Below are 27,133 nucleotides of genomic sequence, written 5' to 3' on the forward strand. Positions count from 1 at the left end.
TGGACTCATAATCACAGAACATAAATACAGATCTCAAAATTTCATCTTTCAAGAAAATGGGAAAATTTTATGACAGTGAGTAGACTGCTATAGCAATGATGGACTGGACAGCTCAAGGGACTTGAGTATATAGAGTGCCTCACTGCAGTTAAAGTGAACCAAAGGCAAAGACTTAGATCCAGCTCCCCAGTAAACTTTATATGGACAGAAATCCCCACAAATTGATTTGATTTATTTTTAACTAAATAATTTCCATTACCTCTATTTTTTTAATTTTTATTATTGTTGTGCTCTTCTACATGGCAATTTACAGATTCACATGCATAAGGGACCCTCCACATTGTAAAACACTAATAATAATGGTGTACAGTCCTCGTTTCAATTCACTTTGCTTTACTCTGGTTCAAAAGCCTCTTTTCCCCAGCCTTAATTAAACTTTGTAAAAGCCTGTAAGAAGTATGACAGAATTTAAAACTCCTTGAAGTTTGAAGTTAACCGAATACCAGTACTAAGGGAAAACGCCCCGCAATGTTTCATAGTGTCATTTCATTCCTAGTGCTATATATTAGTACAAAATAATGATCTTGAATCTAATCATTAAACTCCAAGAGCATTCAGATTTGGGTTCATAATTCAGGCTGGGAAGATAAGCTTGCAAAATATATCTCAAGGTCTGGATTTCAAACCTTCTCAAGAAACACAGGTGTTTAAATTAGGATATTCTTGTCATTTATCCTTCCTTAAATTTTGGAGTAGCCGTAGTTGTCATCCTTAATATCTTTCACCTGTTCACCTTAGGTCATACTATCTGTTCAGCAAGATTAAATTTATTCAAGTTGTAAATTTTTATTTCAGGACTTAACCTGCAATGAGATTACGAGTAGTTCTTTGCTGTACATACCTATTTGGTTTACTGACTTACTGACTTCATACTGGTATGGACTGGGAAGATCTAAAGGGCATCAGTGAGTGTAAATACATGTGGGACAACTTACAGAATGATAAATCAGAAAGGATGAAAGCATCTTACTGATACTGAGTCCTATGTTATATGTTGTATGACAGAACCTGGTTTTACACAAACACTGTTGTTAGGGATTCAGTTCCTGGAAAAGCCCCAGCCAAAATGCTTTTTCAGTCATATTCCCCATAAAGCAATAGAAGGCAAAGGTGGAGAGGGAGAGGGACAGATTGTAGAACCCCCATCATGGACTGTCATACAATCGTAAAATTTCTGTTACAATCCTGAACCATTATTTAGCAAACAGAGAAAACATAGCCTGAGATTGTGTCTTAGTAATTTATTTTACCCTCAAACCTCTGATTTCTTGGATATTATTTCGATGTTACTCATGCTTCTGCTTGTCGTGAAAGTGGATTTTGTGGAAGAGTTGGCTAAAATACTCTCACTTGGGTTTTTTTTTCCTTCTGCTAAAATTGTGTTTTCCCAAAACTAGGAGTTTCCGAAGAGAGTTCTTCCTTTTTGAAATGCTGACCTGTTAGATTATAAGGCTTTTTGTTTACTCTTATTGACTCCTTTTTTGTTTCCTTTTATTTTAATTCTTTCTTGTCACACAGTCTGTAGACTCAGCTCATGTTACTTTTTTCATAGTTTTTTTTTTCCCCATTCTGTCATTCTTTATCTTATTCCAGCTCCTCTTGATTTGGAGGCATTGAAGAACGGCAGAAAGAAACTGAAAAATGTCCCAAAGCAATCCTGAACATTATCTGTATATGGCATAAGGGGTTTAAAGAAAGGAAGAAGAGATGGAACAATAGAAAAATAGACTTTCTCATGAAAATAAAAGGAAACAAATAGATCCGAACAGTGTCATTACCTCACTGCATAGAAACAGATCCAAATTTTTGGTTTTCATGTCCTCTCCCCTTAGTTCTTTCCCTGTTTCCCACTAAGATGCTACACAGGGATAAATTGCTTTGTACTCTCACACTATTGCATGTGGATTTTATAGAGCTTATTTCTTTCACACAACATGCATGCATACATGAACTTTCTTATGGACATCTGGGCATAATAAAAAAGTGATTTATTAAGAATAAAAATCTCTTCTTCAAAAAGAAAGCAGTGATGGAACCTGAGACTTCCAAAAGCTTTGTTTCAATGAGTATAAACCATTTATCTCTCCAGAGCAACATGTATGTATTTTGAACTACCTTGCTCAGACTTAAATAATTTGTCCTTTATCCAGCAGCATCTCAAGGCAAAACTCAAGCTTTTCCTTCTTTCAGTAACTCTTTATTCCTTGAATTTCCTTCTCAGTCTCATGAAATGTCACAGGGGAAAGGACTCTGCTATTACATAGGGTCTCGCATCCAGCATTTCTCATAGGCAGTAGGGGTTAGCTATTTTCAGCAACAATTTTCAAAGACAGTAACTTTCAAAGGCAGTAATTTTATCAATATTTTTTTACATGGTTAAATCAGTATATTTGTGGATGTACAGAAGAGAGTTTTGTTTGCTGTGAAGGCCAAGTAATTTGGCAAAGGTTATGTGGGGAACTATAGGAGAGAATGTAATGTTACCCAACATACCAGAGTGCCCCTTTACATGTCTGCCTAGGAGCTGGTTATCTAAGCAGGGTACCCACTGTGAAATTGGCAGTCCCCACTTCATTTGATACTTTACTCATTTCCCCTTTGCTTGATGTCACATTTAACAACTTGCACCTTCTCTTTGCAATACTTCTCCGTATTTAGGTGTTTGCTGAGGAAAACCCTGTTCTTGACATATCAGCTTATGTCATCTTCATGCCTGACAGTCCCTGTTTGCCCTATCAGATTTGAAACCAGCCTTCCATTTGCTGGACAAGTAGGATATGTACATTTTACAACAGTGTCCTCTGACTAGTATTTGTTTTTCGAATGTATTATAGAGAAACTCAGAATCAATGCACTGCTTTGCTTCCAGCAGACAAAAGGTGTCTGGCAACAAATGCAAGCTGGATTCCCAGCTGGTCATTTATGGTCAGAGTTTTGATGGATTTCACAAGGAGCATGAAGGACTGATCATTTCATTCATCCTGAAGGCTCTGAGCAATTTAAGGCCGGTCAAGTAACCCCTGAACCCACTGGGGAACTGGTAAATGTTTTGTGTCAACCACAAGAGGAAGATAATTGCAATGCAGAGTCCATGAATACACTGGACTTATGGACACTGCTGTATTTGTGCTGCAAGACATACAAATAGGAGAGATCGATCGTGCCTCCTAGTTTAGGGACTGACCCTGCAGGTGTGAACTGATTTAAAGAACAATTGCAGTCTTGCAATATATTCTTCAGTTAGTAAAAGAATTCAGAATTTAATTACATAAAAGGAGCCCCAAGGTGTGAATGACAAAAGATGTACTGATAGCACAAACACAAAAAATGCAGATGCACATACCTGATGTACTGTGTCTCATTTTTTGTTCCCTGCTGTCCCATAGCTTGGTGCAGGACAGTGTGTGTGCATACTGCACTCTCCTAGTGTGGTGCTAAAAAGTTTGACAGTGAGCGTGAGGATGAGTTAATAGAATCAGGCTAAAGTAGCCCTAAGAAAAGGGCATGCACAATACATTGACAGTCCTTCATGGCTGTGCCATGAGGATTTGCATTGGAGGTAGTCTCTTTTTGCCTTTTTTTTTTTTCCCTTTTTTTGTCCCCAGTGGAAAGTTTATCATGGAGACTGTAGAAAATAAAAAAGGTTCCCCCTGTAGCAGCACTACAGGAATCTACTGTCAAGCAAACTCACTACATTTTCTTCAACTAAAAGCTGACATCTTTAACACATCGTTAGCATTTCACGTACAAGTCAGTGGATCAGGCAGCGTGCCAGTTAATGCACAAGGCTAGAGCAGAACACAGCTCAGTACAGTACTAGAGTGAGTGTTCCATGACTGAGCACGGGACCATCATGAAAGCTGATTTCCCATTGTCTGGCTTCAAGTAGCTAGAAACCTCTGCTGCCAGTACCTCCATGCCACAAGCAACTTGTTCCTGGAATAGGAATGGAGAATTTAGTTACATGCAACCCCCGTACATCTAAATCACCCCAAATCCTGATTCTGTTCTGTATCCAAAACTGATTTTGGCTACATGCAAGGCCTAAAATAGTTAGGAAGTTCCTCATTCTCTACAGATTATTTACCCTTAGCCAGTAACACTCAGTAAATCTAACAAATCACTTCCCCAGAGAGATTTTGGGTACAATGAATCATCTAAAGAATATGAATGGAATGGTTTCACATCTCTTCCTCATGCATAAAATCATTACTCTGCACTGATGTGAAGCAGTTGCATTTCTAGGAACCAGCTAACCATTCCAATTCAGAAGTTTTCCAGAGATTTTGCTTTTCATTGCCTCTTTCTGCTACATGGCAGCATGAACGCCATTAACAAGCTATTGCAACAATCCCACCCACCCACCCACGTAGAATCAAAGGGAGACACAGCAAGCAGCTCCTTCCCTCCCAGAGAAAGCCTTGCAACAGCTAGAAGCAGAGGTACAAGTACAACTAGGCTTAATACAACCTCAGATTCTTGTTTTTTTAGCTACATTCACTGCTGCCATGGGCATGTATTCACTGTTGTACTCATGGGAGTTGGATTCACACCGCTGATTCTGCCAACAGAGAGAAAATGCCATGAATTTAATTTGTGGTCACTAACCTCTGCCACTCCTGCCTTTGTTCTTTAAGTCGAGCAGTTATTCTGACTGTCATCAGTGGGAATATTAAAGTCAGAATAGACAGGCACTCACGTAGAAAACTTGGAATAAAACCAACTGAAAATGAAAAATCTTCATTGTCCAAAAGAACAACTAATGTCCATGGTCTCCTTTCTTTCCTGAGCCACCTGGTTCTTTGTTTAAGTGGCTTTGCTCCAGAACAGAGTTGGAATTGCTCCACTTATGATTTGTTTTCCCTTCTTGAGGAAAACAATCAGGTGAATTGCTTACCAAAGTAATTTTGCTGACCTGTGCAGCATTTCTCCTCTTTCCTTTGATTCCCAGCCTTTAAATCAATAAACAATTTTGTCTTAAAAAAATTAAATCTGAGCCGCTGTCATCAATAACCAGATTTCAGTGGTAAATTAACAACTCAGTCTCTTTGTCAAAAAACACATCAAACGCTGAGTGAGTATACGCCTGTCCCACCCTCTAAATATCATTAAGTTCCCCATCCATGACCCTTGGAAGGAGAGTTCTGCAGAATCTCATAGACTTGCTTACCTTATTCCTTAAGCAACAGGCTATGACACAGCAGACACAGGAAATCATGGCAAACATGATCAGGCCAATAATTATCCATGACATGAATCCCAGTGAAATGCAGTCTTCCTTGTCTGGATATGGGGAGGAAAAACAGTCATTACAGAAAATTTGCATTTCCCCCCCAACCCCAACCCTGCTATACCTAACTGAAAATTCTTTCCCCTCTTCTCTTCATATCAATAAAATAGCAAACGTGAGCTCTGGCAAAGGATTTTCCTTGGAAAAGTGTTTTCAGCAGGAAGCAGAACATTGCAGTTTTGCAGGAGAGCTGAAACTGTTGGTGCACAGCCTGCAAGTGTAGATGAGGCCAAGCCAGGCTTGAGAGCATGATGGTATTTCAGATCTGAGCAAGGCTTAAGCTTACATTCAGTGAGTACCATAGATGATTTAAAGGGCAGCCTGGTCAAAAGAAGGGGGGACTTTGTCAGTCATGTTTGGATAGAAAGGCAAACTGAGGGACACAAGATTATCCTTGCCCAGATCTGGGAGAAGACATGATAGGGCATGAAACATCTGGCAATAGCTATGAGCATCTGGCTATCCATACAAATGGAAATTGACAGCTTTCAGAAACACTGCAGACCAAAAGGGATGTCACAGCTTGATTCTGAGAAGCTGTTAAGTTCAGAGAAGGCTGAGAGATAATTTGATGCAACCTCATAATTGTAGCCTTAGCTTTTCAGCTTCTATCTTTGTTTAGTCCTGGTGTTGAGAGAAAGGAAAAGATAGCAACAGAAGGACAACAGGCAGTACCATGTTGCAACTGAACTGTATAAAGAACCAAGAAGGGGTGTAAGCAAAACCACTATTAACTCTTCCAGCTTAATATACTAAAGATCCACTGAGCGAAAGGCAGTTCAAAATTAAAGCCTGTGCAGTGAGTCTTCTGAAGTTAGTCCAAGCCCTTCTCAGTAAAAGGCAAAAAATTCACAGTAGTTGTGGACCTCTTCTGCCCTAAGAAGGCTCTAAACTGAAGGCCTGCTTCAGAGAGGAGAACACCATCTTCTTCACATCAGAGTGGCCATTTGATGTGGCATCAGTCTCATATACCACCACTATCACAGATACTTGACAGCTCTTTTTTTTGTAATCCTAAGCATATGAAGATAGCTCTCAGAATGGATTTTTTTTTTTTTTTTAACAACTAGAAAAAATCATAAGATTTACAATCAGCAGCTTGGAAAATGGACAATGGGAAATTTCTGCTGCAGGCAAAGGTGGGACTGCAGTACTCCAGAAGACATAGTCTACCTAGCTTGGGTGCCACCAACAATATGCAGAACTCAGCATGGCCTGCAAAACCTGACCAAGAAGATGAATAAATATGGAGAGGCCATGCTGAGCAGTCTGCCAACACAGCTCCATTGTTATCAGCCCCCTGCTAAGTAGTTTTAAGCTGTCTTAGAAATACCTGTGCAAACTTCAGTCACACTTTTCACTGCAGCATTGCTATGCCCAATGTCTACTTACCAATAAACTGAAGTGAGGGGAGAAGAGAAGTTAACTTACCTTGGATGTACAAATAGGTTTCTTTCAGCCGGCATTCTATGTAAGGAGGGGGTAAGAACATCTCCAGGCAGTAGGTATAAATGTCAATATGCTTGCTTTCCAGATTTTTAAGAATGAAACTGGTGCTGCTATTTGAATGCTCTGTCTGACAGTAAGTGACATTACTCTTGGGGATAACTTTCTCTTCACTCAAATGGAGTGCACAGATCTCCTTCTTTTCATTCCCTTTGAAGAGGGTCATGCTGAACTCACTCACATTTTTGGGGTTGGGGAATGTGAACTTGAAGTTTCCATTTTCAAATTCCACCATCACCTGGGGGTCAGAGACATGAGGTTGATCTGAAGAAACAAAACCAATAAGCATGGTGACTCACACAGCAATTAAAAGAATCCCCAAAATCTTAAGAAACTATTTAAACAAAGCAAGTGAACCATGTGATTGAAACTTAAGCCATCCAGCCAGTTTGATGATGTAGCTGAAAACTTGAAATGGGACATGAAGACAAAACTCCTACATAAGTGCCTTAACCACCAGACTTATCTTTCCTTTCCAGAGTAGACAGTGGTTTGAGGCATGACATAAAGTTTAAACCTAATTACTTCAATGGCTATAGCACCTTTATCACTAATGGGAGGAGTAGAGGACAAATGTCACTATGTGCATGCACACACATGCAATCCAGAAACCACATTTGACCTTCCCAAAAACTGTCTGAAAAACTCTCAGATGTTGTGCCACTCTCATTTTGCACATTTTTTGGAGAAGAAAAAGAAAATAAACTGACCAAGGACCTCCTGCTACCTCCCAGTTTGACTTTGTAAAGTCAGTAACCAACAGCATGGGAAACTCGCTCAGATGAAAATGCGTTAAACTGTGCTGCAAAAAAGAGGACAATACAAGGCAGTAGTTTCTGATCTAGAAAAGCATTTAAAACCATAACTTTAATTATGTAAATGTGTCTTACCTATATTTTTGCACGGTCTTGATGAGCAGCTATCAACTCCTGAAAAATACAAATTTTTTTCCTATTTAAAAGTAAAGAAGAGAGATGCAAGAACAGGGGCTGAGCTATGCCATGTTAAGTTGCTGAAGTTATTTTCTAATTTGTGTCATTAGCCTATATGATCCTATATGTGCTACACTATAAAATTATACGATGTGATAAAAGCACAAAATATAAAAGTCAAAGTAGAAAAAAAATGCATTAAGCAGGAACGAATATTGATCATACACACGACATGTATTAGCTCTTAAAAGACTTCTGCAAAATAATAAATGTACTTCATAAGTAGAAGCTGAGATGAAAGTAAAATTTCCCCCAAAATACTGAGAAAATGTGTCCCCAAATAAAAAAAGCATACTTTTGATTTCTCATGAATACAGAGCCTGCAACGAGCCAGCATCATACTTCATTTCCAGACCAAAGTGTCAATTTTGGTCTACACTCATTCTGTTTCCCCCACTGCTCAACACTGCATCAACATGTCTTCTTAAGGCACATCTAGAATGAATTTCTGTAAAAATGCTCCAATACATACAGCAAGAAAATATTCAAGCAATACATACAGGTTTTTTCCTTTTTCAATATCAACTTTTTCTCTTCAAGATTATCAAACTGTATTCAGTCCATTGTGCATAGGCAGCCTCCATTACAGGAAACAGGCACATTTTTAATAATTGTTCTAGGTTTGTTTTTTTAAGTCACTGCCTCCATCACCACGCACTATGGCAGTACTGAGAGTGGAATTTCCTGGCTGGCTGGTGCCATGTACCACTTTGAAATGGTTTGTATGTCAGTACTGGCAGCATAGCACAGCCTTATAGTGTTTCATTTGGAATTTCTCTTTTTGCAGTCCCCTAAAATTAAAGGTACAGACAGGTACACAGACAAGTAGAAAACAAACTGTATTTGCCTTTCCTTGTTTTCTGGTAGCCTAAGTAAGTTCTTCAGGGACTGCTTAGACTGAAATATACTCTACATCAGGATTTTGTGATGATAAGGAAATATGGGGCAAATACTTAAAGACTTTTATGCACCATCCTATTCTTGTGGTTACTGCTACATGGTAGTCTAGATCCACACAAAGTAGGTCCCCAACTGTGCCAGGTATTGAATTGATTACACAGTATAAAGAATCTTTTTCTTGATAACAAAAGCACCTGTTACCTTTGACAACCAGCCCGTGTATTCACAGGAACAGATTATTCTCGTTTGGGTACCTTTGTATGCTCTCAGCTCTTTCTGGACAGAGGCAATCTTTCAGTGTGCATGTTTTATCCTTCTCTGAATTCTTGCTCCCCAGTTACTACCAATGGCAAAGGCATTGTAATGAATACTTGTTTAAAGTATTTTTAGTGTGACATATAAGCTAATGGACTTCTGGAAGACGCTTTACAATGCTCAGTTGGAAAGCAATAAAAATTGTTATATCTTTTTGATTGATTTACCCTCTTCCTAGTTATCACATTCTTCCTGGTTTACTGTGCACAGTCAGCACCCTTATCTAATTCTGCAACAGTTCTAATACCTGTACTTCTCTCAGAACTATTACTTAAGTGTGTGATAACAGACAAGGTATTTGGCATCTTGTACCACTGATGTGAAGATAAGACAGACAAAACACACAACTCACCAGGCCACAGTGAAATAGAGTTCTAGATATGCTGAAGGCACAGATACAGAAAGTGCAAGCCCTTATAATGGTATATAGTCTGAAAAGCTGAAAGCAAAGGTCAAATAAAGAAACAGTTCTTGATGACTTGCATGTTGTATGGTGAAAGAAAGCAGCAGCTATGAGAACAGTATTTGAAGTAAAGGTCTTTTAAAATGCTCTGTAGTTTGGTAACATATACCTTTAAAATTAGGCCCAACAGCAAATTATTTAGGGAAAGGAAGAAAAAAACCAAGTGTATTGTTATAGCAGAAGCTAGGGAGCATGGTGAATACTTAAGTTGACCTGCTACTTTTGAGAAGCATCCACCTGTAGCTGAGACCTCTACATTTGTCACTGGTCATCTGAGAGGAGAGGCAGATGCTGACTCTGTCAGGGCAGCTACAGAGCCAAGCGGTGCCATATTCCCTCAAAACCTCAGAGGAGCATGGGGCTACCCTGCTCTGAGTGCTAAAGCAACAGCTTTGAATTTCATTTCTCGGCTTTTCTCTGAGAATAGTTCAGTTTTGCTGTTGGCTAATGAAATTGCCCTTTCATACCAGGTGGTTTAAAATGCCTGTCAGAGATCATGGTTTTAATCCTTGTTTTTAATGGAAAAGGGCAGAGAGGCCATTAACCATGTAGTTCATGTGACCTTCTGGCAAGCTGAAAGATCATTTCACATCCTCTCAGGCCCAGAAGCCTTAACTTCCTATTTTCAAGACAGACTCAGTAATGTATTTCTCTGAATGAGCATTTTGGTAAATGTGATGCAATTAGTATTCCTCTGAAACAAGTAACCATACAGAAACAGAAGAGTGCTTAGCATAGTATAAAGAGAATGCATTTTAAAATGAGATTAACAGTGCCCGAGATTAAAACACAAAATTGTCTAAGTGGATGACCACAACGGGTGATATCTGATATGAATTTCCAACTCACTAGCTATTCTGCATCATCTCTTAATGTGAATGCTCCCCCTGCACACTAAAAGGTGGTTTATTCCCCACTTCTTGTGCCTCATTGCTGTTCTCCTGTGCCTGTCTGTACTGGTTCATTTCTAGGGTAATCCTATGGACCTGTAACACTCTGTGGTTAGTGGCCAGACACATTTGGGATGTCATTTACCAAGCTACAGTCAGAACAAATGTACTGTGGGATGGGAGATAGGAAACTAAGGTTTAATCATCCAATAATATTGAGAGATTCACTCACCAAACCTCCCTAATACTACCTCAAAAACTATGTGAATAAAAGACTACATCACAGTATTATTAAAAATGAACAGAAGAATCTCACTGGTTCAGTAATAAAACTGCTTACATTTGGCCATAAGGATCCTTTTTGGTATTTTTCATGAAAGAGCTAATTCAATTACATATGAAGGTTTTGAGACAAGAGGGAAAAAAATCTTTCATTCGTTTAATAGCATTATCACACTGTGGAGCTACATAGAGTTGTTCCTGGCTCACCTCACGTGAAGCAGAGTGTGAAGGCAAATGTGGTTCAGATGTCAATCCAAGGGATAAATGTATCTATGAAAGTAACATCTTGCTGTGTTAAACTATGAAAGAGTGTGTGTGTGTACATTCTATGTATATGTATTTACAGTCATGTGCATTTCTGTCCTGGTTTCAGCTGGGATTGAGTTAATTTTCTTCTCAGTAGCTGGTGCAGTGCTGAGTTTTGGATTTGGTGTGAGAGCAATGTTGGTAACACACTGATGGCTTTGGTTGTTGCTGGGTGATGTTTGTACTAAGTCAAGGACTTCTCAGTTTCTCAGGCCCTGCCAGCCAGAGAGCTGGAGGCGCACAAGAAACTGGGAGGGGGGGATACAGTCAGGACAGGTGACCCAAACTATCCAAAGAGGTATTCCATACCATAGGATGTCATGCTCAGTATATAAACTGGGGAGGTTGGCTGGGGCTTGGTGATTACAGTTTGGGGACTGGCTGCACATCAGTCAGTGGGTGGTGAGCAACTGTATTATGCATAATTTGTTTTCTTTTTTCCTTTCCTTTTGGATTTCATCTCTCTCCCCTTCTCCCTCCTTTTCATTATAACTGTACTATTATTGTTAACATCATCATCATCATCATTATTATTATTATTATAATATTTCCATTATTAAGTTTCTGATCTCAACCCTCAAGCTCTACATCTCTTTCTGATTTTCCTCCCCATCCCTCTGGGACTGGGGAGTGAGCAAGCAGCTACATGGTACTTAGTTAGTGGCTGGGGTTAAACCATGACAATTTGCGTCTTGATTTCATCTTTGCTGCAGTGGGAAAGCACTACGGCAGAGGTTTGGGAATTTCTGTGGTAGTGTGCTTGGACACTGAGGCCAATGGAAGGCAGGTTATTTTTGATTTAATGGAATTGCAATTTTGAGCTTTCTGGTTGTTCTTTGGCAGACCCAATGCTATTTGCAAACATCACCAATCCATTATACATTTTGATCCTAACAGAAATTTTAAAATAATTTTTGATTTTTAAAACTTGGAGTTTAGGGTAGGAGAGTAGAATACCCCTGCTTTTCTTTTTCTTGCTGGTTTTTTTATCTGCCTCTGCTCTCAGAAAAGAGATAGATAAGTAATACAAAGAACAAGCATAATTTCACTTGGGTGTGTTTGTCTCTGAAGATGAGCAGGGAGAGTGCAGACCTTGCCTTTAAAACAAACATGCCTGTTTTGTTAATAATAAATGTGTAATGAAACCACACACAGTTCCTTTACGTTGCTATAGCTTTGACCTTTCAAGGCATTCTGAAAGATGACACTGTCAATTCAGTATCATTAGTCATATGTCTAAAACTAACATGTTCCTATCTTTCAAGAATCAAAGATTAAAAGAGGAAAGCAGTGCTTCTGGGCAAAGCACGTAATGGCCAGAATTACTCTAGGAAGCCATCTATAATCTCAATTATTTCTATGGTATAACATATGTTGTGAAATATGGAAACTCTTAGAAAATATACCACTAGCACAGCAGCTGTGCCTGATAATATTTCAGTCACCTTCTAAGAAATTACCATGATTTCCTCCTGTATTGACAACAGGAGATTTGTGGGTGAACAATGTTTTTTGTGTGTGACAATGTGTGACAATGCTTTGCAAATGCTGGCATGCAAAAGCTTGTGTGCAAAGTTTCATAGCAAGGGCCTCAAGTGCTATGGAATCTTACAGCGCTGTACTACAAAATCCCATTGGCTACATTTCTCTACAGGCACCAGAGAGGCTCCATGCTCTTACAAAGGATTTCTTTATCACAACTGGGTTATCAAATCATAATACACATATATCATCTTCTGTGACCTATTTACATTGAAAAAAAACTATCCGTAGATCACTAGCAGGGCTTGCTAATCGCTAAGTCAAAAAACCCCAAATAACTAAACCACCCAACAAAAACTACCCAAAATCAAAATCTCAGAAGTTACTCCGCTTTTACTCCCAAAACCTTGCCGCAGTGCTTGGCAGCACTCTCTGGAGTGTTACCTTGTTCTCTAAATGAAAGTATCATTTCAATGTGTCTTACATAAAGCTGATCTTTTACAACCCTTTTCTTTTTAGCAAGAATTATAATAATTAGTACTTTTTATGCTGAAAGCACTGTAAGGTAAAAAACCTGATACCGTTTCTTGTTACAGGCAGTCTCTTTCTCCTGCCATCTCCTCTCCCCAGCCCCGTGTCCAAATCCTACCCTTCGCATTTGAAGGAAGGCAGAAACAAGGGAGAAATGCTGGAACCAGATAGAACAATTATCTGCATCCTTAAAATTGCAGCCTATTTCTTCCCACAATGAATGGGCCTTTTAGATAGTTCCAGCCACATGTAGAAGTATGCTGGTCAAGTATACTGCTAAATTGACCAGCCGAGAAATATTTAACAGAATTTATAGGCTTTTTTGTTAGTAGATTTAAGAATAACTTTTCGAGGAGAAAAAGCAGCTCATGTCCTTTTAGAGGTACTGATCACAATCCTTCCATCCCTGTGATTTCACTCATCTTAACAATCTATCTGAAAGCACAGTATACTGTCACTGTATTAGTTAACCTTCAGAAGCGTATCTGTATCACCTAAAGAGCTGGAAACTGGTTTTTATTTAAATGAAAGCTTAAGTTCTGTATGAAACCTCAGGAGTACTTAAATTCTGCAGAGGGACTAAAAACCTATCCTGTAACATTAGAATTACAGAAGCAAATGTACTCAATAGCCCTTGGCATGACCTTCGAAGAAACATGTTTAGATGGCGCTTAGTAACTGTGTGCACTAAATCTCGGGTCCTACTTGTATAACACATCATACCAAATCCTTGGACAGTATGAAAAAAAAAGACTCTTCTTAATTAGATATTATATGTATTTCCATCCTGGCCCAGTAGTATGTAGGTTTCAGAAAGGCTACAGATAAACGTATTTTACTTTGTGTAGCTGTGGTAAAGCACTACATCCATGTTTATGGCTGGACTGATATCAGTGCTGTCACTGTGTGCCTTCTCAAACAGCATTAGGAATGCTACGTTCCCTTTCAAATCACTCTGCATTTCAAGCCTGCACCAAAATTATCTCATCCACTCTTCCATACCATATACATTTTTCATAGTATAAAAGTTCTTTGCCCAAACAAGAGCAGGTTTAGTATCAGTAACTTGGCTTCTCTTTATAAAGCCATTCACTGTCACACTGCCGTAAGACCTTATGCCCAGCAAGAGAAGAGGGTTGGAGCACTACAGTCTGAACAGGGACAGGTTTACAAACTAGAGGGTAACACTGAGCAGATGAGCTAAAGAATACAAACGATAAAAACTTGTACTTTTTAGTTTCAGAGCAAGTGCCCTGTGCTGGCAGGAATTATCTCTTCCCTCTAACTCCAGTGATATTAAAGTCAAGAGCAGTCTTTTTGTAGCTGTTTCCCTTAACTACCTCTTCCTCCAACCCCTCGCTAACATGCCTTATTTACTGTCTCTCATCATTGGACAAGTTAGATTCCATAAAAACATCTACTTCAAGGAGAATAATCCAAAATACTACTCACCGTACAGGGCTTCAAACTGAAAGCAGAGGACCCAGAAAGTTACAGCAACCGACTTCATGCTTGCTTGACGCAGAGGCACCAGCCTTCTGTCTACTGTGAAGATTGGAAAGAATTCATGGGTAGCAAAGGAAGTGGTTTGTGGGCAATAGGGGAAATTATATGAAAATCAGAAGGACTTTTGAATTTAACCCCTGCCTACATTATAGCTATGTCAGCATTAGCTGTCACCCACACCTGTGGAGTTTGCTACATTTTTTTCCTACCTCATGGCTTGCTGTCACAGACAGGAAGATGAAAGATTTTCTGACATTATTTTCTGCAAAAACTGTTTCTGGTTAAGTCTATCATAATAGAGACTATTATCATCTACAGTACATTTCCTGCAGATGGCCCATGGTCAGCAACTTGTTCCTTATACTAACTTACAATAAATGTATATTTGCAACTGGCAGCCTAGCTCCTCCCCACCAGTTTCAGCTGGTCTTACATAACCGATGGTCTTGCTCTGTGTGGAAACCATTCATTAGCAGGGTAGGAGTCTACTGTGTGTCCTGGTCCTGGAATTCATTGAAAGAACATGTCCAAATTGCAGAAGGATATCCTCAATCCTGTGACTTCCTGAAGGCTCACTCCAACATAAGACTTCCACCCTGGAGGTCAGGCTTGCTTTGCATGGACATCAAAATTTCACGCAGCCCTTTGAGAGGAGGAGATCTGACCTATTGTCCTAGAGCCTTAGGTCAAGAGTTTCTCTCCTACCCTCTCCCTGCTTTTGTGCAGCACACTCAACTCCGCCTGCTATTTGTCTGTCTTCTGGGAATGTTTTAGAACCCTTTGGGATAACATGCTCTACAGTCATTTAGAACTGGCTGATTATTTATGCCTATAATACTAATTCTAGTGCAGATAACATGCTGTAAAAGCAGCTCCTAAATCATGTTTAATATACTAGATGTAGTTAGCGTTTCTGATTGCTCAAAGAGAAGACACAAAGTACTAATAGTGGTGCCTGACAGACACTCCTGGGGTTAAGTCCTTGTAATGGTCATGCCGTGGCACCAAATAATTTGTGCATAACAAGACTGGGTTACAGATTCACTCCTACTTTGTACTGTGTGAATAAATCTTCACGTGTTGGTTTACTCTTCCTCAAAAAGTGATTTAATTTCTTCCACTACTACTGCTAAAGATCTGTTCACATGGACACTGGCAGAGAGTTTTACTTTCTTCAAATCTTTGCCTAGCCCTGCAAATCTTTGTCTTTTGTTAAATTAAAATCAGAACTAAGCCTGAGTCAAGTCAGGACTTGATCTAAATTTTCAGTTCAAGTCTCTGGTGCCAAACTTACGCAACTCTAACTAGAGAAAGTTTCTGCAGAATACTTTCAATTCTAAAGCTCAAGAGTAATATATGGAGGTTCAAGCAATGATAAAGCTGAAAAAGACATCTGACTCCTGACCTTTGCCTATGAAGTTATGACCCATGTTGGGATCTACTGAGGTTCCAGGTAGGACCATTTTTCCATGCCCATAACAACTTATGAGGAGTGCTGAAACAACAGAGCTGCTGTGTCCCGGGACAGGACTTCTATTGCCCCCAAAGTAAGCATAGGAAAAGCAGCCAGAAAGTCTTACAGTAAAAAGAGCTGCTGCTGCTACAAAATGAAGGGAGGAAGTGAATAATTTGTAAAGTACATCACCCACACCTTTGGGATTGTGCTGACAATGCGCCAGGGACTGAGTCCCTACAAAGCCTACTGCTGGCTGGGAAGGTTAGTAAAGGTGTAGGGGAATGTACTCTTTTGAGCAAAGTTTAGCTATTTTTTGTGAAAACAAGCTTTAAAACAAGTCAGTATTGTTAGGTCTCAAACACTTTGTCTTAAAAATTTACATATTTTGCCAGCAAAGTAATTTTGATAGAGAAGATATATATATTTTTTTTTTTAAACCAATATAATTATTTTGGAGCAATTTACTCCTGCCCTGCCCTCTCTGTGACCTTATCAGTAATAACAATGCAGAGATGATTAATACATATCTATTTCCCTCCTGGGATAAGAACAGCTACCAGCTTAGCTTAGTTGGCATAGATCTTGCTACAATGGGAGCAAGTCCCACTGTCCAGTAAACACTTTATATTTGTCCTCTCTTTCACTTGTCATTATAGCCTAAAGTTTGTAATTATCCTTTCTCCTTTTCTGCTCCCTGGCATTTGGGATTGCTAGAACACGTGGCTCGCTTTGTTTCGAAAGGGTCCAGTGCAAGGTACACTTTGGGGTATGTTTGGCAGCACTATGAAGTTTGACCTAGGCAGTGATTTCTTTCAGTGGTCAAATGTATTTTATGATGAGCCAGCAGAGCATGGGGCACTCATAGTGTATATTCATAAACAAAGAGACACAAAGTCTAGCTCAGAGCCAAGCGTGAGGGATGCTTATCTTCTAGTCCCGCACCAACAGAGACTCCTCCATTGCCTTTCGATCTTTCCGTCTTTGCCTCCCTCCTCTGTCAGTGCTTACCTACTTCACAAAGACATCACGACTGCAATTTGAACATGTTTCTTGCAAACACTACAGTTGGTTACTGTTAACCACCTGGGACAAGTAGTCCGTTTCCACAACACGCTTCCTATAACTGCAACTATTTTTGCTCACAAACACGTGTTTCCTTTTTCCATCCTCACTCATTTATCTTCTCTTTGTCTTGGTTTTCACTCTCATCCACAGGATCCTCTCAGAGATGACTTTTTTCTTCTTCTAACTTGACTGTGTCCCAATCCCTGTCTAGCCTTCCCCTCAAGCAGAGGCTGCCCTTCAGCATGTGCAGTAACTCCTTTCTGGGATATGACTTCTCCTTCCCCCAAGCCCCATTTCATTATTTATGTCCCATCCCCATCACTACCCTACAGTGATAAACTCCTTTTTCTCCCATCATCTTGCTTCCAATTTGCCATTACTGATTATTAACAACCTGGAAAGTCCTTATGACCATTTTTATGCCTTTAAAAATGTATCCAGTGATACACCCAGCTCCAAAGAGGAACAGGATTGCTCATCCTTTGGTCCATACACCAGTGTTCTCTGCCATGATCTTCAATGCTTCTCTCCTTCTAACTCTAAGTGACTCAGAAAACAACACTCCAGCTGATTCCCTAAGAGGACTGATTCAAAGCAAAGATTTTCCCTGTGATGCACAATGTATATTTTTCTTTGCTCTGTTTAATCACATAACTCTTATTATGCTTACTGTTATCACCCTAAACAATGTCCATGTTAGCAAAATGCTACTGCATTGTCCACCATGTAACAAAGGTGCTGTTTACATTGAAGCAGCTTGCTCTGTCTCACCAGCAGTTATCCACTTCTGCTTGTGGATGATGATGGGTTGCCCACAGCAATATAAAATATTCTCTCAATAAAACGTTTTGTGACTCTTTCTGCAGAGGCTGCTACAGTCTATCCACACAAATTATATTCTGTTGTCTCCTGCTGCTTCTCATTCTTTGCTTCAATATCTGGCCTATATTCTCATGATTCTGGGTCATTCCCCTCAGGCCTGGAGCAGAAAGCCTCCACACTCATGCGTTTTCATTTCCTGTCCTCCTGAATAAGAGTAACAACAATGACTTCCACTGTACTACTTTTAAGGTTCTGTGATGGCTTTAAATCCCACTTCCCATCTGCATCACTCCTCATTAGGTGTGTAAACAAGCTGCAGTGACTGAAGATGCAGAGATTTCAGGCTGCAATGGAGCTCATGTGCTCCCTCATTTGTTCTGATGCCTCCTTTGCTGTTACATTGGTCTGATCTCTCCCACAGGCCTGTGGGGCATGCTGTAATATCCTCTTCATCAACGTGCCAGCAGAGGCTACCAGGGCTCAGCTCAGCAGCAGGGCAAACACCTCCCTGCAAAGCAGACCTAATGAGACATTCCCATTTGGGGTCTGAGTGTGTGTGGTTTTGCTTCTTGGTACAAGCTCAGGTATCCCATTAATCACTTTTTTTTTAATTTTTATTTTTATGATGATGCTTGAGAATATTTCATTGTTGTCAACTTTTCTAAAAGAAGAAAAAAACATGTATGTTAAGCATTAAGCAAAGACATAACACATGCAAGGGCACTGACCTATGAATTCAGTCAACAGGCACTAAGTGGCAAATCCAGTCAGACTGAACAGGTGGCCCAGAGAGGTGGTAGATGCCCCATCCCTGGAAATATTCAAAGACAGGTTGGACGGGGCTCTGAGCAACCTGATGCTGTTGAAGATGTCCCTTCTCATTGCTAGGGGGTTGGACTAAATGACCTTTAGAAGTTCCTTCCAAACCAAACCATTCCATGATTCTCAATGACACTTCAGATCCTGTGACTAATGTTTTGTACTGGCTGGCTCAGGGCACTGAGAGCCACCTAGGCTGTCTCCATCTGGTCTCAGAAGCTGCCTTGCCCCTGCACATCCAGCCCCTGTGCCTGCTGCAATACAGTTGCCTAAAGAGGTACCTAACCACATCTCCAAGACACAGAGTATAGATAGGAACGGACCAATGAAGGTCATGTGCAAATGTTGGCAGTGTGGATTGCAGACCTGTGGGACTGCTGTGGAGGGTATACTGTCCTGAATAACAGCAATAGGCAACAACCGTGTTCCTGCCCTTCAGGGTGTACTGGGAAGAGGACTGTGAGCAGTAGGTGTATGTCAATGGCATATGCCTGAGTGTGAAGGAGGTATTTAGAGAATACCAGGGTTGTAAATGGCCTGGGTTCATGGACAGTACTCCGGAGGGAGGAGGATACCTTCTGGAGTCATTGCAGTCCCCCTGTGGCCAACATGCTGCTGAGTGGGACTTTGTCACCAGCACTGCTGGTATCTGGGTTCAGAAGGGAGGTCTTCCAGAATGGACAGCAAATACACAAAACCCAAATGAAGTGCAAACCTGGGGACCTGGACTGTTGCTGTCTTGCCACTTGTAAAGCAGTGCATGACAGATACATGCCTGATGAGCTGGGTGGCCATGAAAATTATTCTGCTTTGGGGTTTGAATTTAATTGTCTTCTGCGTGTGACAGTGATGAATTAAACGCATTCTGTAAAACTTTCACACCTCAACTGTTTCAAAGCTCGTAGTAGGGTGGGGAGTCCTGTTATGTGGTTATCTGGTCAGCTGCCTTGAAGGAGTTAGGACTGAAAGAGCCAGGTAATGTGGTGGTGCTTGGGGTTTGTGGTGTGATTTTTCTCTCAGCATTGTTGTGATTACTTTTTAAAGGTAAACTTTTGCTGCCACTGCATTGACAGCATAATAAAGGGGAACTTTCTCCAACAGAAGCATCCCCCAAAGTTGTGATGCATTCTTGCAGACAAGAAATAAACCAAATGTCAAGCTGAAAACTGAAGCAGTGTAACCCTGGCCTGGCCTTCCAGAAACACCACAGTGGCTGAGGACACACATGCCACTGTTCCCGGCTGTCTCTTTCAAGTGTTTTCAGGCCAGGCCTTGCCGTTGCTGTTAGTGGTTAACTGGAGCTAGGCTTAGTCAGCTCAGGCCTTGGTGGACTGGGAGGCGTACGAAGAGTGAAATCACAGCTTTCTCAAACATGTAAGCAAGCCTCCGCTATTTTGCGTCTGTCGTTCAGAATCTCACAGGTTACTGCCTTGGGAACAAACTCCTTTGTACGCGTGGGCCAAAGCTACCGCAGGCAGCACTCGCAAAGAGCGCTGGCTCCGTCATGCTGGAGGCTGGCTCCAGCCACGCTCCCTCACGCCCAAGGCTTGCTCCAGCCACGCTCCTCCTGTGGGTGCCAGAGCAAAGCCGGGCAGAGCCGGGCGCAGTGCCGCGCTGGGGCACCCCTGGGCCGCCCGGGCACTGGTGCCAGGCTCGCTTGCCCTCGGGCAGACTTCCCAGAGCTGCCTCGGAGGCTGCGCAGGCAGGGTGCCGGGGGTGGGGGAGCCACCGCGGGGCACGGGGCCGGTGGAGCAGCAGCCCCTGGGCGATGAACCGCCCCGCCTCCGGCTTCAGCGCCAGGCCCGTGGGGGACAGCCCTCCGCGTCCCACCGGTGACGTGCCCTGCGCGCACCTCTGCTAGCGGAGCCCCTGGAACCATGCGACCGTCCCCTCAGGAAGGCGCCGGCGGGGCCCAGCCGCGGAGAGGCGCCGATACCGCCCCCTGCTGGCCGGGGCGGTGCCCAGGCGCGCACAGCCGCGCAGCGGGGTCTCCGCCGGCGGCGGGAGCGGGGCGAGGCCGGGCCGCCCCTGCGCCGCCGCGGGGAGGCCACACGGGGGCGCTGCCGTCCCGCGCTCCGCCGCCCGGCCCCGGCCCCGGCCCCGAGCGCTGCGGCCGGCCGGCACCGCCGAGGGGGTAGAGCCGCGGCGGGGCGGCGGGTCTCGCTGCGGCGCGGAGCAAGGCGGCTGGAACGAACCGCTGTTTATCCAGGCTCCTCCCCGGCCTGCCTGCGCAGCTGGGTTTTGGGGGGACTACTTTTAAGCGCCAGACTGTGGTGTCCTTCACCTTGAGTTCAGCGCAGCGTAGCTCGTGGTTGCCGTGCAGCCCCTCCAGGTTTACACCGGGGTGCCCGGCGTCGGGTCTCTGGCTGCTGGCACTTACGGAGGTTTGACTCCTATGTGGTCTCCTACAATTCCACGTGAGTCTCCTCACATACACGTGGCTTTATGTCTAAAAGGGTAGGGGGAGGCTGCATCAAAAAGAAATTTTGAAATCCGGACAGCAGAGACCAGTGCAATGTTTCCATCTCTGACACCTGCGCTTGGAGGGACAGAGCAGGTTTCTTAGGGCTCAGAAGGTTTTTGGAAGTGTCACATCTGAGAATGAGGGATTTGGCCTTCTGCGTAGGCACTTGAACATTGTTTGTCTCGGCTTGGTAACTAGATGAGAAAGAACAAGCTGTAAAAACAATCCTTCTAGCAGGCCAGGGAAGACCAAGAGGCAAAGGAGTTTGAATACAAGTCACTTCTTTTTCGTGTCACTGCGTTTCGTTCTGATTGTTAGCAGCCCCTCCTCAGGGCAGTGGGTGAGAAATACTGGTTCTAGCCAAAACCCACATTGGCTTGTTAGTAAAATTGTGATTACCCACATGCAGAGTAGAGAGGCTTCAGGTTGGAAGGTGCCCCCTTACTACACGATCAGGAACAATCTACTGAGTTGAGTTATATTGACAAACCTGTTGAAATCGGAGCAGTTAACCGGTAAGATAAAACTTACTCATGATGAGCACAGCTTGTGGCCATACAAGGTCTGGAAATATCTATCGCAGAACATGTTAAAGGAAGTATGTGGTACTGGCTTGCATGTGTCAAATTGGAAAAGAGGACAAAATTCTCATGAGGGCATACATCTCATCACATCCTCAAGAGAATAAGGAAGAGGGTCATGCTAATACCTTATCCTGGGTTAATAACAAAGTCCAGGATACAAAAGACATTCATACCAGAAAGAGCTCTGTCACAGCAACCCTGAGTTCTGGGTCCTGGCCAGGAACAGTTCCCTGCAGCCACACAGAGGTTCCAGTGGTCAAAGGCATCATCTCCTTCTCTGATCTGCTTGGCAGACCCAGAGTCTGTGGCACAAGCAGAGCATTTACACTGTGGTGCCCAGGGCATTCCTGGGCAGAGGTCTGCCCTACTCATGCAGAGGGAAGACTCAGCCTCTGTGTAAGCCATTGGGGTGGATGGTGCCTCTGATCAGCTGTTGGACTGACATCCTTCAGGAAGGGTAGCTTGGCTGGAAACACCTGCAGGGTGCAGAGGTTGTTTCATCCCTGTGCAAACAGCTGAATATGCTGTGGCTGAGAGACAGCTGAAGGGACCATTGTATGTAAAAGACCAGGGAATCACAGCAAGGATCTGCAAGTGCATGGCTCATGAAGAGTTGGAGACACTGTAGTGAAGAGTGAAGGAGACAGCCATACCTCCTGGGAGGCTGAAGGAACTCCCAAGAAGTCAGCAGAGTTTGGTGCCACTCAGAATGTCACCAAGTCAACCAACATTAAACCTGGGAGCAAATACCTGCCTACAAGAATACAAGACACAAGACAACAAGAGTTGTCTATAAACCTTCTGATGTGATTGCTATTTGTCCTAGACTATGTTTAAGCCAGTGAAGAACAGCTTGATAACCTTTGGTGTTCTTTGGGAGCTCACTGTAAGGGAGGGGTCTAGGCACCCCTCTTGCAGCCACTTTGGATGCTGTCACCACATGAAAAAGAATTTGCAGGAAAAATTAGAATGACGATGAGCAAAAAGTAGAAATCAGATATCTATATTCTCTAGAGAACAGAAGTGATTGAAATGACTACTCTAAAACATCACGTTAACCACATTGATCACATTACAGATCACCATAGGATGTTCTAGTGGATGGGCCTTTGTCATGGAAGACTCTGTATTTCCTCATTGAAGTTCCCAGCCTCCATTCACCTCCATGCTCCTGGGAAACAGGCATAGCCATTTCATAAGAATAAGTTGCAGAAATTCTTAATTGCTGAACCTGGACCTTCAAGATACCACATTCTTCCTGATTTCAAGGGCTACCACAGCCACAAATTACCATGTCAAATCGGCTTGACTTTCAGGGACTTCACCCTGCAAGTATAACCAGAAGAAACTGCAGTGCATGCAAGTTACAAAAGTCGATAGAGCCACGACACAGCACTCACAGCAAAAGCAACTAGCTCTGCAAGTGCCCAGGTCCCATCTTGATTAGCTGTCCTTCTGTGTCTCTAGTGCATGCTCTATACAGTTCAGGTTGAAGGTATTCAAACTAGCTCTTACCTGGATCACAGAGCAAGCCTGAATGCAGGAAGTATCTAGTTACATTCAGGCAAGCTCTGCAGTAGCTAATACACCCTTGTTCTCAGAATACACCCTTGTTCTCAGTAAGCTCTGCTCAAAGATATTCCCAGCTACTATTAAGTTGGCCCAGGCAGATATATACACATCACAGAGGAATGTGCAGCTCCCTGCTTGCCCATGACTGACTGCTGGCAAACTTTAAAGAACAGGCTTTTCACGCTTGGTCTCTTTGATCTCGCTCTGTGGTTGCTGGTCATTAAAAGTGAGTGTTTGCTCAGAGGGCTTTTGTTGTCCTAGCCAAGGTGCTTCTTCAATTTTGGGTCTGTAGCCTCATGCAATTCTGACTGAGCCACAGCAAAACACACCCATATCCAGAGGAGAAGTCAAGCAGCCTGCTGGAGCCTGCTGCGGCAGAGTGAAGCTGGGAAAATAGAGGTGTCCATATTGTTTGTATAGATAGTACAGAATCCTGGATTCTCTGTTTCATTAGTCAGCTGAGTTACAATGACATCAACCCGAGAAAAATCTTCAACCTGCAAATTTTTGTAGGTTATGAGAGTCTTTCAGGACAGCATTACCAAATGCTTTTCCTGTTGATATGTTCCTCACTAAGCACCCCCTGTGGGATATTTGTTGGAGAGGCAAGATACTTAACCTACGATTTTTTTGTGCTGTAAAGCAATAAGCCCATCAGAAAAGCTGTACATTTACACTCTCATAAATTGTTTAGATAACTATCATAAAAGGTGAAACCTAGTGTTTCTGTGTTCTCACTGTGTTGATACTGCTGCTAAACATTAATGTTACATTAGTGTCTGGGGCTAATCATAGCACTGTTCCCAAGCCTAACTTCAGCATTTTTCAGGAATCCCCTTCAGCCTGGGAGCTGCCTTAGTTTGCTGCTAGACCAGGAATGGAGCTATGTCTCATTAAGTAGCCCTGGCAATTTGGTGTGATAAATTTCAAGTTTCTCTCCATAGATCTGTTTATAGATCAGCTGCTCATTCCATTGTTTCAGGTGACCACTGAAAAGTCACACACAAATGTCCTCTTTCTCTTCAAAGTCAACGCTCTTGCTGCTTGCCCTGTTTGGTTGCTGGAATTCTTTATTCCTTGACTATTATAGTGCATCAGCAGAGGCAAGGTGTGCCCATTGGGAAGCTGTTAGCAATGAAGCTGTGTTCAGCATCTAGCATAGAAATCAGCATCGCAGCTGATGCTTGGTTTTGTCAGCTGAACTATCCTCCCTTTGACAAATCAGCCCTTCAGGTGCTGCTGTGTACCTCTTCAAAGGTGCTCTTGGATGTGATTGTATTCATATTAGTTAGCCCAGATCTTTTTTAAGACTTATCTCTGTGCCTGATATTAAGAGGTGCCTGTTGGGGCCCAGGGATTTTCAAGCATTATTTGCTTTGTTGGTATTCACAGTATGATGGGGAGTGTACAAATGTGTTAGTTCTTAGCTAGGGATCTTACTACATATGCAATCAACAATATAGGATTCTTTAGTTACCAAGTTATTGATTCATGTTATATTGATCCAGGTGTTTAGCTCTGCAGGCAGTTGGTTTCTTTTCTTCTGTGCTAGGTAGGGAAAAAAAAAAAAAAAAGTGAGCCAGTCACACCACTTCTCATTGGGTTGCTGTGGTTACACTATGTTTTCTAGAGACATCAGCGAGGGCTCTGTAATGCTTGTGTGATGGACTGTTTTGGTCCCTCTTTTGCTTGAAGAAAAAAAAGAACAGTTGAAGGGGAAAAAATTAACTTGGCCATTTGCATCTTTCCTTCTAGTTACGTTTTCGTAACTAAGTGATTAGTGTTAGTGGTTTACCAAGGAGCAAATGGTGATTCTTTAATTAGCTTTATACAATACAGCTGCACATGATTGTAGTTGACACGGAAACAACTATTTTTCCACTATGAAAAGAAACATTTCATTGTTTCCAAGCTTTGAAAACTACTTCAGATATCACCTTTTGTCTGTCTAGGGTTTTCTGCTGTTTTCAAGGCTGTTTGAGATTTTTCAAGTTCTTCCATTTCTTCTGTAATACAGAGCAGCTGATCATCCTTGTTTACCTGGACTCAAAGTCCACAGGGTTTCAAAAAGTGACAGGATAAATCTATGGAAGAGGAATCCCTCAGGATTGTAACATATCAAGACACTACCCTTTGAAGTTATTGAGCTGCTTGTGAGGGAGGTCTGGTATAGTATTTTAGGAAGGTGTCATGGTATACTTTCCTTGATTTTATACTCTTCCCTGAGAAAAGCTCTTGGTCACTGTTGGAAAGTGGACAGCGGGTGGAGTGCATCATTTGTCTGACCTGCTACTGGCTCAGTTGTGTTCTTAGGTTCCCAGTGTTGCTGACCATGATAGCAAATTGCAATCTGGTTTGATATATAACATCAAAGCCTAAGAAGTGCAATATCCTGCATATTACTTGAAGCTTATAGGATTGTAATGCTTTTCTGATGGGCTTATTGCTTTACAGGAAAAAGGTGCTACTTTGGGGTGATTGTGTAAGTCAATGACTGCAAGTTCCCTGACTCACTTGCTATTTCCACTGCAGGGTAGGCAATTCATCCATGTAACAGTCTCCTGCAACACAGTCAGTGGTGGGAGCCGTCAGATGTGCTCAGTACAGACAAAGGAAGCAAGCAGTCTTGAAAAAAATAGTCACAGGACTGTGAGCAGCCTGTAGGCTGTGTGCTTGAAGTAAGTAATGTCTTGTGTCCTAATCGGCTAACTGGTTAATTACACATCCAAGTCAAGGAAGAGCCATTCCTGATTTCACAGAGGCTGGGACTGTTTAGCCTGAAGAAGGAAATGCTCAGGAGACATCTTATTAGTGTGTATAAATACCTGATGGGATTGTAAAGAGGACAGAGCCAGGCTTTTTTTAGCAGTGCCCAGTGACAGGAGAAGAAGCAATATAATAAATTCCATGCAAATATAAGAAAAAAAATTTATTGAGGGTAGTCAAACACTGGCACAGCAGCTGACCCTGCTTTGAGCAATGGGGTAGACCAAGACAATCTCCAGCTAAGCCTTTCCACCTCAACACCCCATAATTCTCCTGCCTTTGTTCCAGGCAGTCTGAATTGTGCCATTCTCTGTGATGTGTCTGTGTAAGTTTTAGGTCTCACGCTGACTCACCCTTTCCAACAGAAACACCAAAGGGGATGGGCTTTCTGCTTTACCACCTGGGAATTCAGAAGTTGAAATCACCATCTGTACACCTGCTGCAGTGCCTTTTACCATCATTCTTACCTTTTTTTCTGGCTGCTGTGTCTGATCTTGAATCATACCTGCAGACACTGTAAAGCAGGTACTGTATTATTAGTACTCTTCTTGATTATTGCAAATAACAGTATTACCACATATAAAATAGTTACTGCTGCTGTGTTGGTTGTCCTACCACAAAAATGAGTGTCTTTTGGTATACCCACAGCCAGTGAGTTAATGGTGACTTTCTTATTTTGTGTCTGTGGAAGGAAGAAATAGAAACTCATCATGAAAAATGCTAGAGATTTCATCTTTAAACAGCACTATCTGTGGATTTACTCAGAAATGTAACCACACAATAACCTATAAGTCCCAGACTACTCACAAAAGCTTTGAAAAGCAAAACATGACAAAAAGGAAGTAACCTACAGGGGCAAACTTGAGATCCATTAAACAAGAATTCCCTGAACTTAAAAAGTATAGGAGACAACTTTTTTTTTTGTTTTAATTAAAAAGTCTCTGCATAATATGTATATAGTGCACACTGCCATGGTGGCAAAAAATACACATATGTACAGCCTGTCTTGCTGTTGGAAATATCCCAGAGTGAGCTGTGGCAGGGCCCAGAACCAAAGGCAGA

The 27,133-nt window shown here is 42.1% G+C and overlaps 1 protein-coding gene across 2 annotated transcripts; it reads right to left on the minus strand.

Moving 5' to 3' along the window:
* Window positions 1–260: 260 nt before the first annotated feature.
* On the minus strand, window positions 261–14,747 carry LOC130154257 (inducible T-cell costimulator-like). Of its 2 annotated transcripts, XM_056350181.1 has the most exons (7): window positions 14,733–14,747; window positions 14,470–14,562; window positions 7,747–7,785; window positions 6,782–7,120; window positions 5,231–5,343; window positions 4,531–4,621; window positions 261–3,996 (listed from the first exon to the last, which is right to left on the minus strand). In XM_056350181.1, the coding sequence occupies exons 2-6, from the start codon at window positions 14,525–14,527 to the stop codon at window positions 4,532–4,534; spliced, it is 639 nt and encodes a 212-aa protein (XP_056206156.1). In that variant the 5' UTR covers window positions 14,528–14,562; window positions 14,733–14,747; the 3' UTR covers window positions 261–3,996; window position 4,531. The 2 variants fall into 2 exon arrangements, with proteins under 2 accessions (XP_056206156.1, XP_056206155.1); XM_056350180.1 differs by lacking the exon at window positions 14,733–14,747 and having other exon boundaries at window positions 14,470–14,594.
* Window positions 14,748–27,133: the final 12,386 nt, after the last annotated feature.

Source organism: Falco biarmicus, chromosome 8 (genome assembly GCF_023638135.1).
Source record: "Falco biarmicus isolate bFalBia1 chromosome 8, bFalBia1.pri, whole genome shotgun sequence".
In the NCBI taxonomy this organism is placed as follows: Eukaryota; Metazoa; Chordata; class Aves; order Falconiformes; family Falconidae; genus Falco; species Falco biarmicus.

Bases quoted from the DNA above. Each gene is read 5' to 3' on its own strand.
- LOC130154257 (XM_056350181.1), bottom strand. From the start codon at position 14,527: ATGAAGTCGGTTGCTGTAACTTTCTGGGTCCTCTGCTTTCAGTTTGAA. The intron at 7,786-14,469 runs GTGAGTAGTATT...TGTATTTTTCAG, and splicing joins TCAGTTTGAAGCCCTGTACG to GAGTTGATAGCTGCTCATCA. The intron at 4,622-5,230 runs GTAAGCAAGTCT...CTCTGTTGGCAG, and splicing joins CCTGTTGCTTAAGGAATAAG to AATCAGCGGTGTGAATCCAA.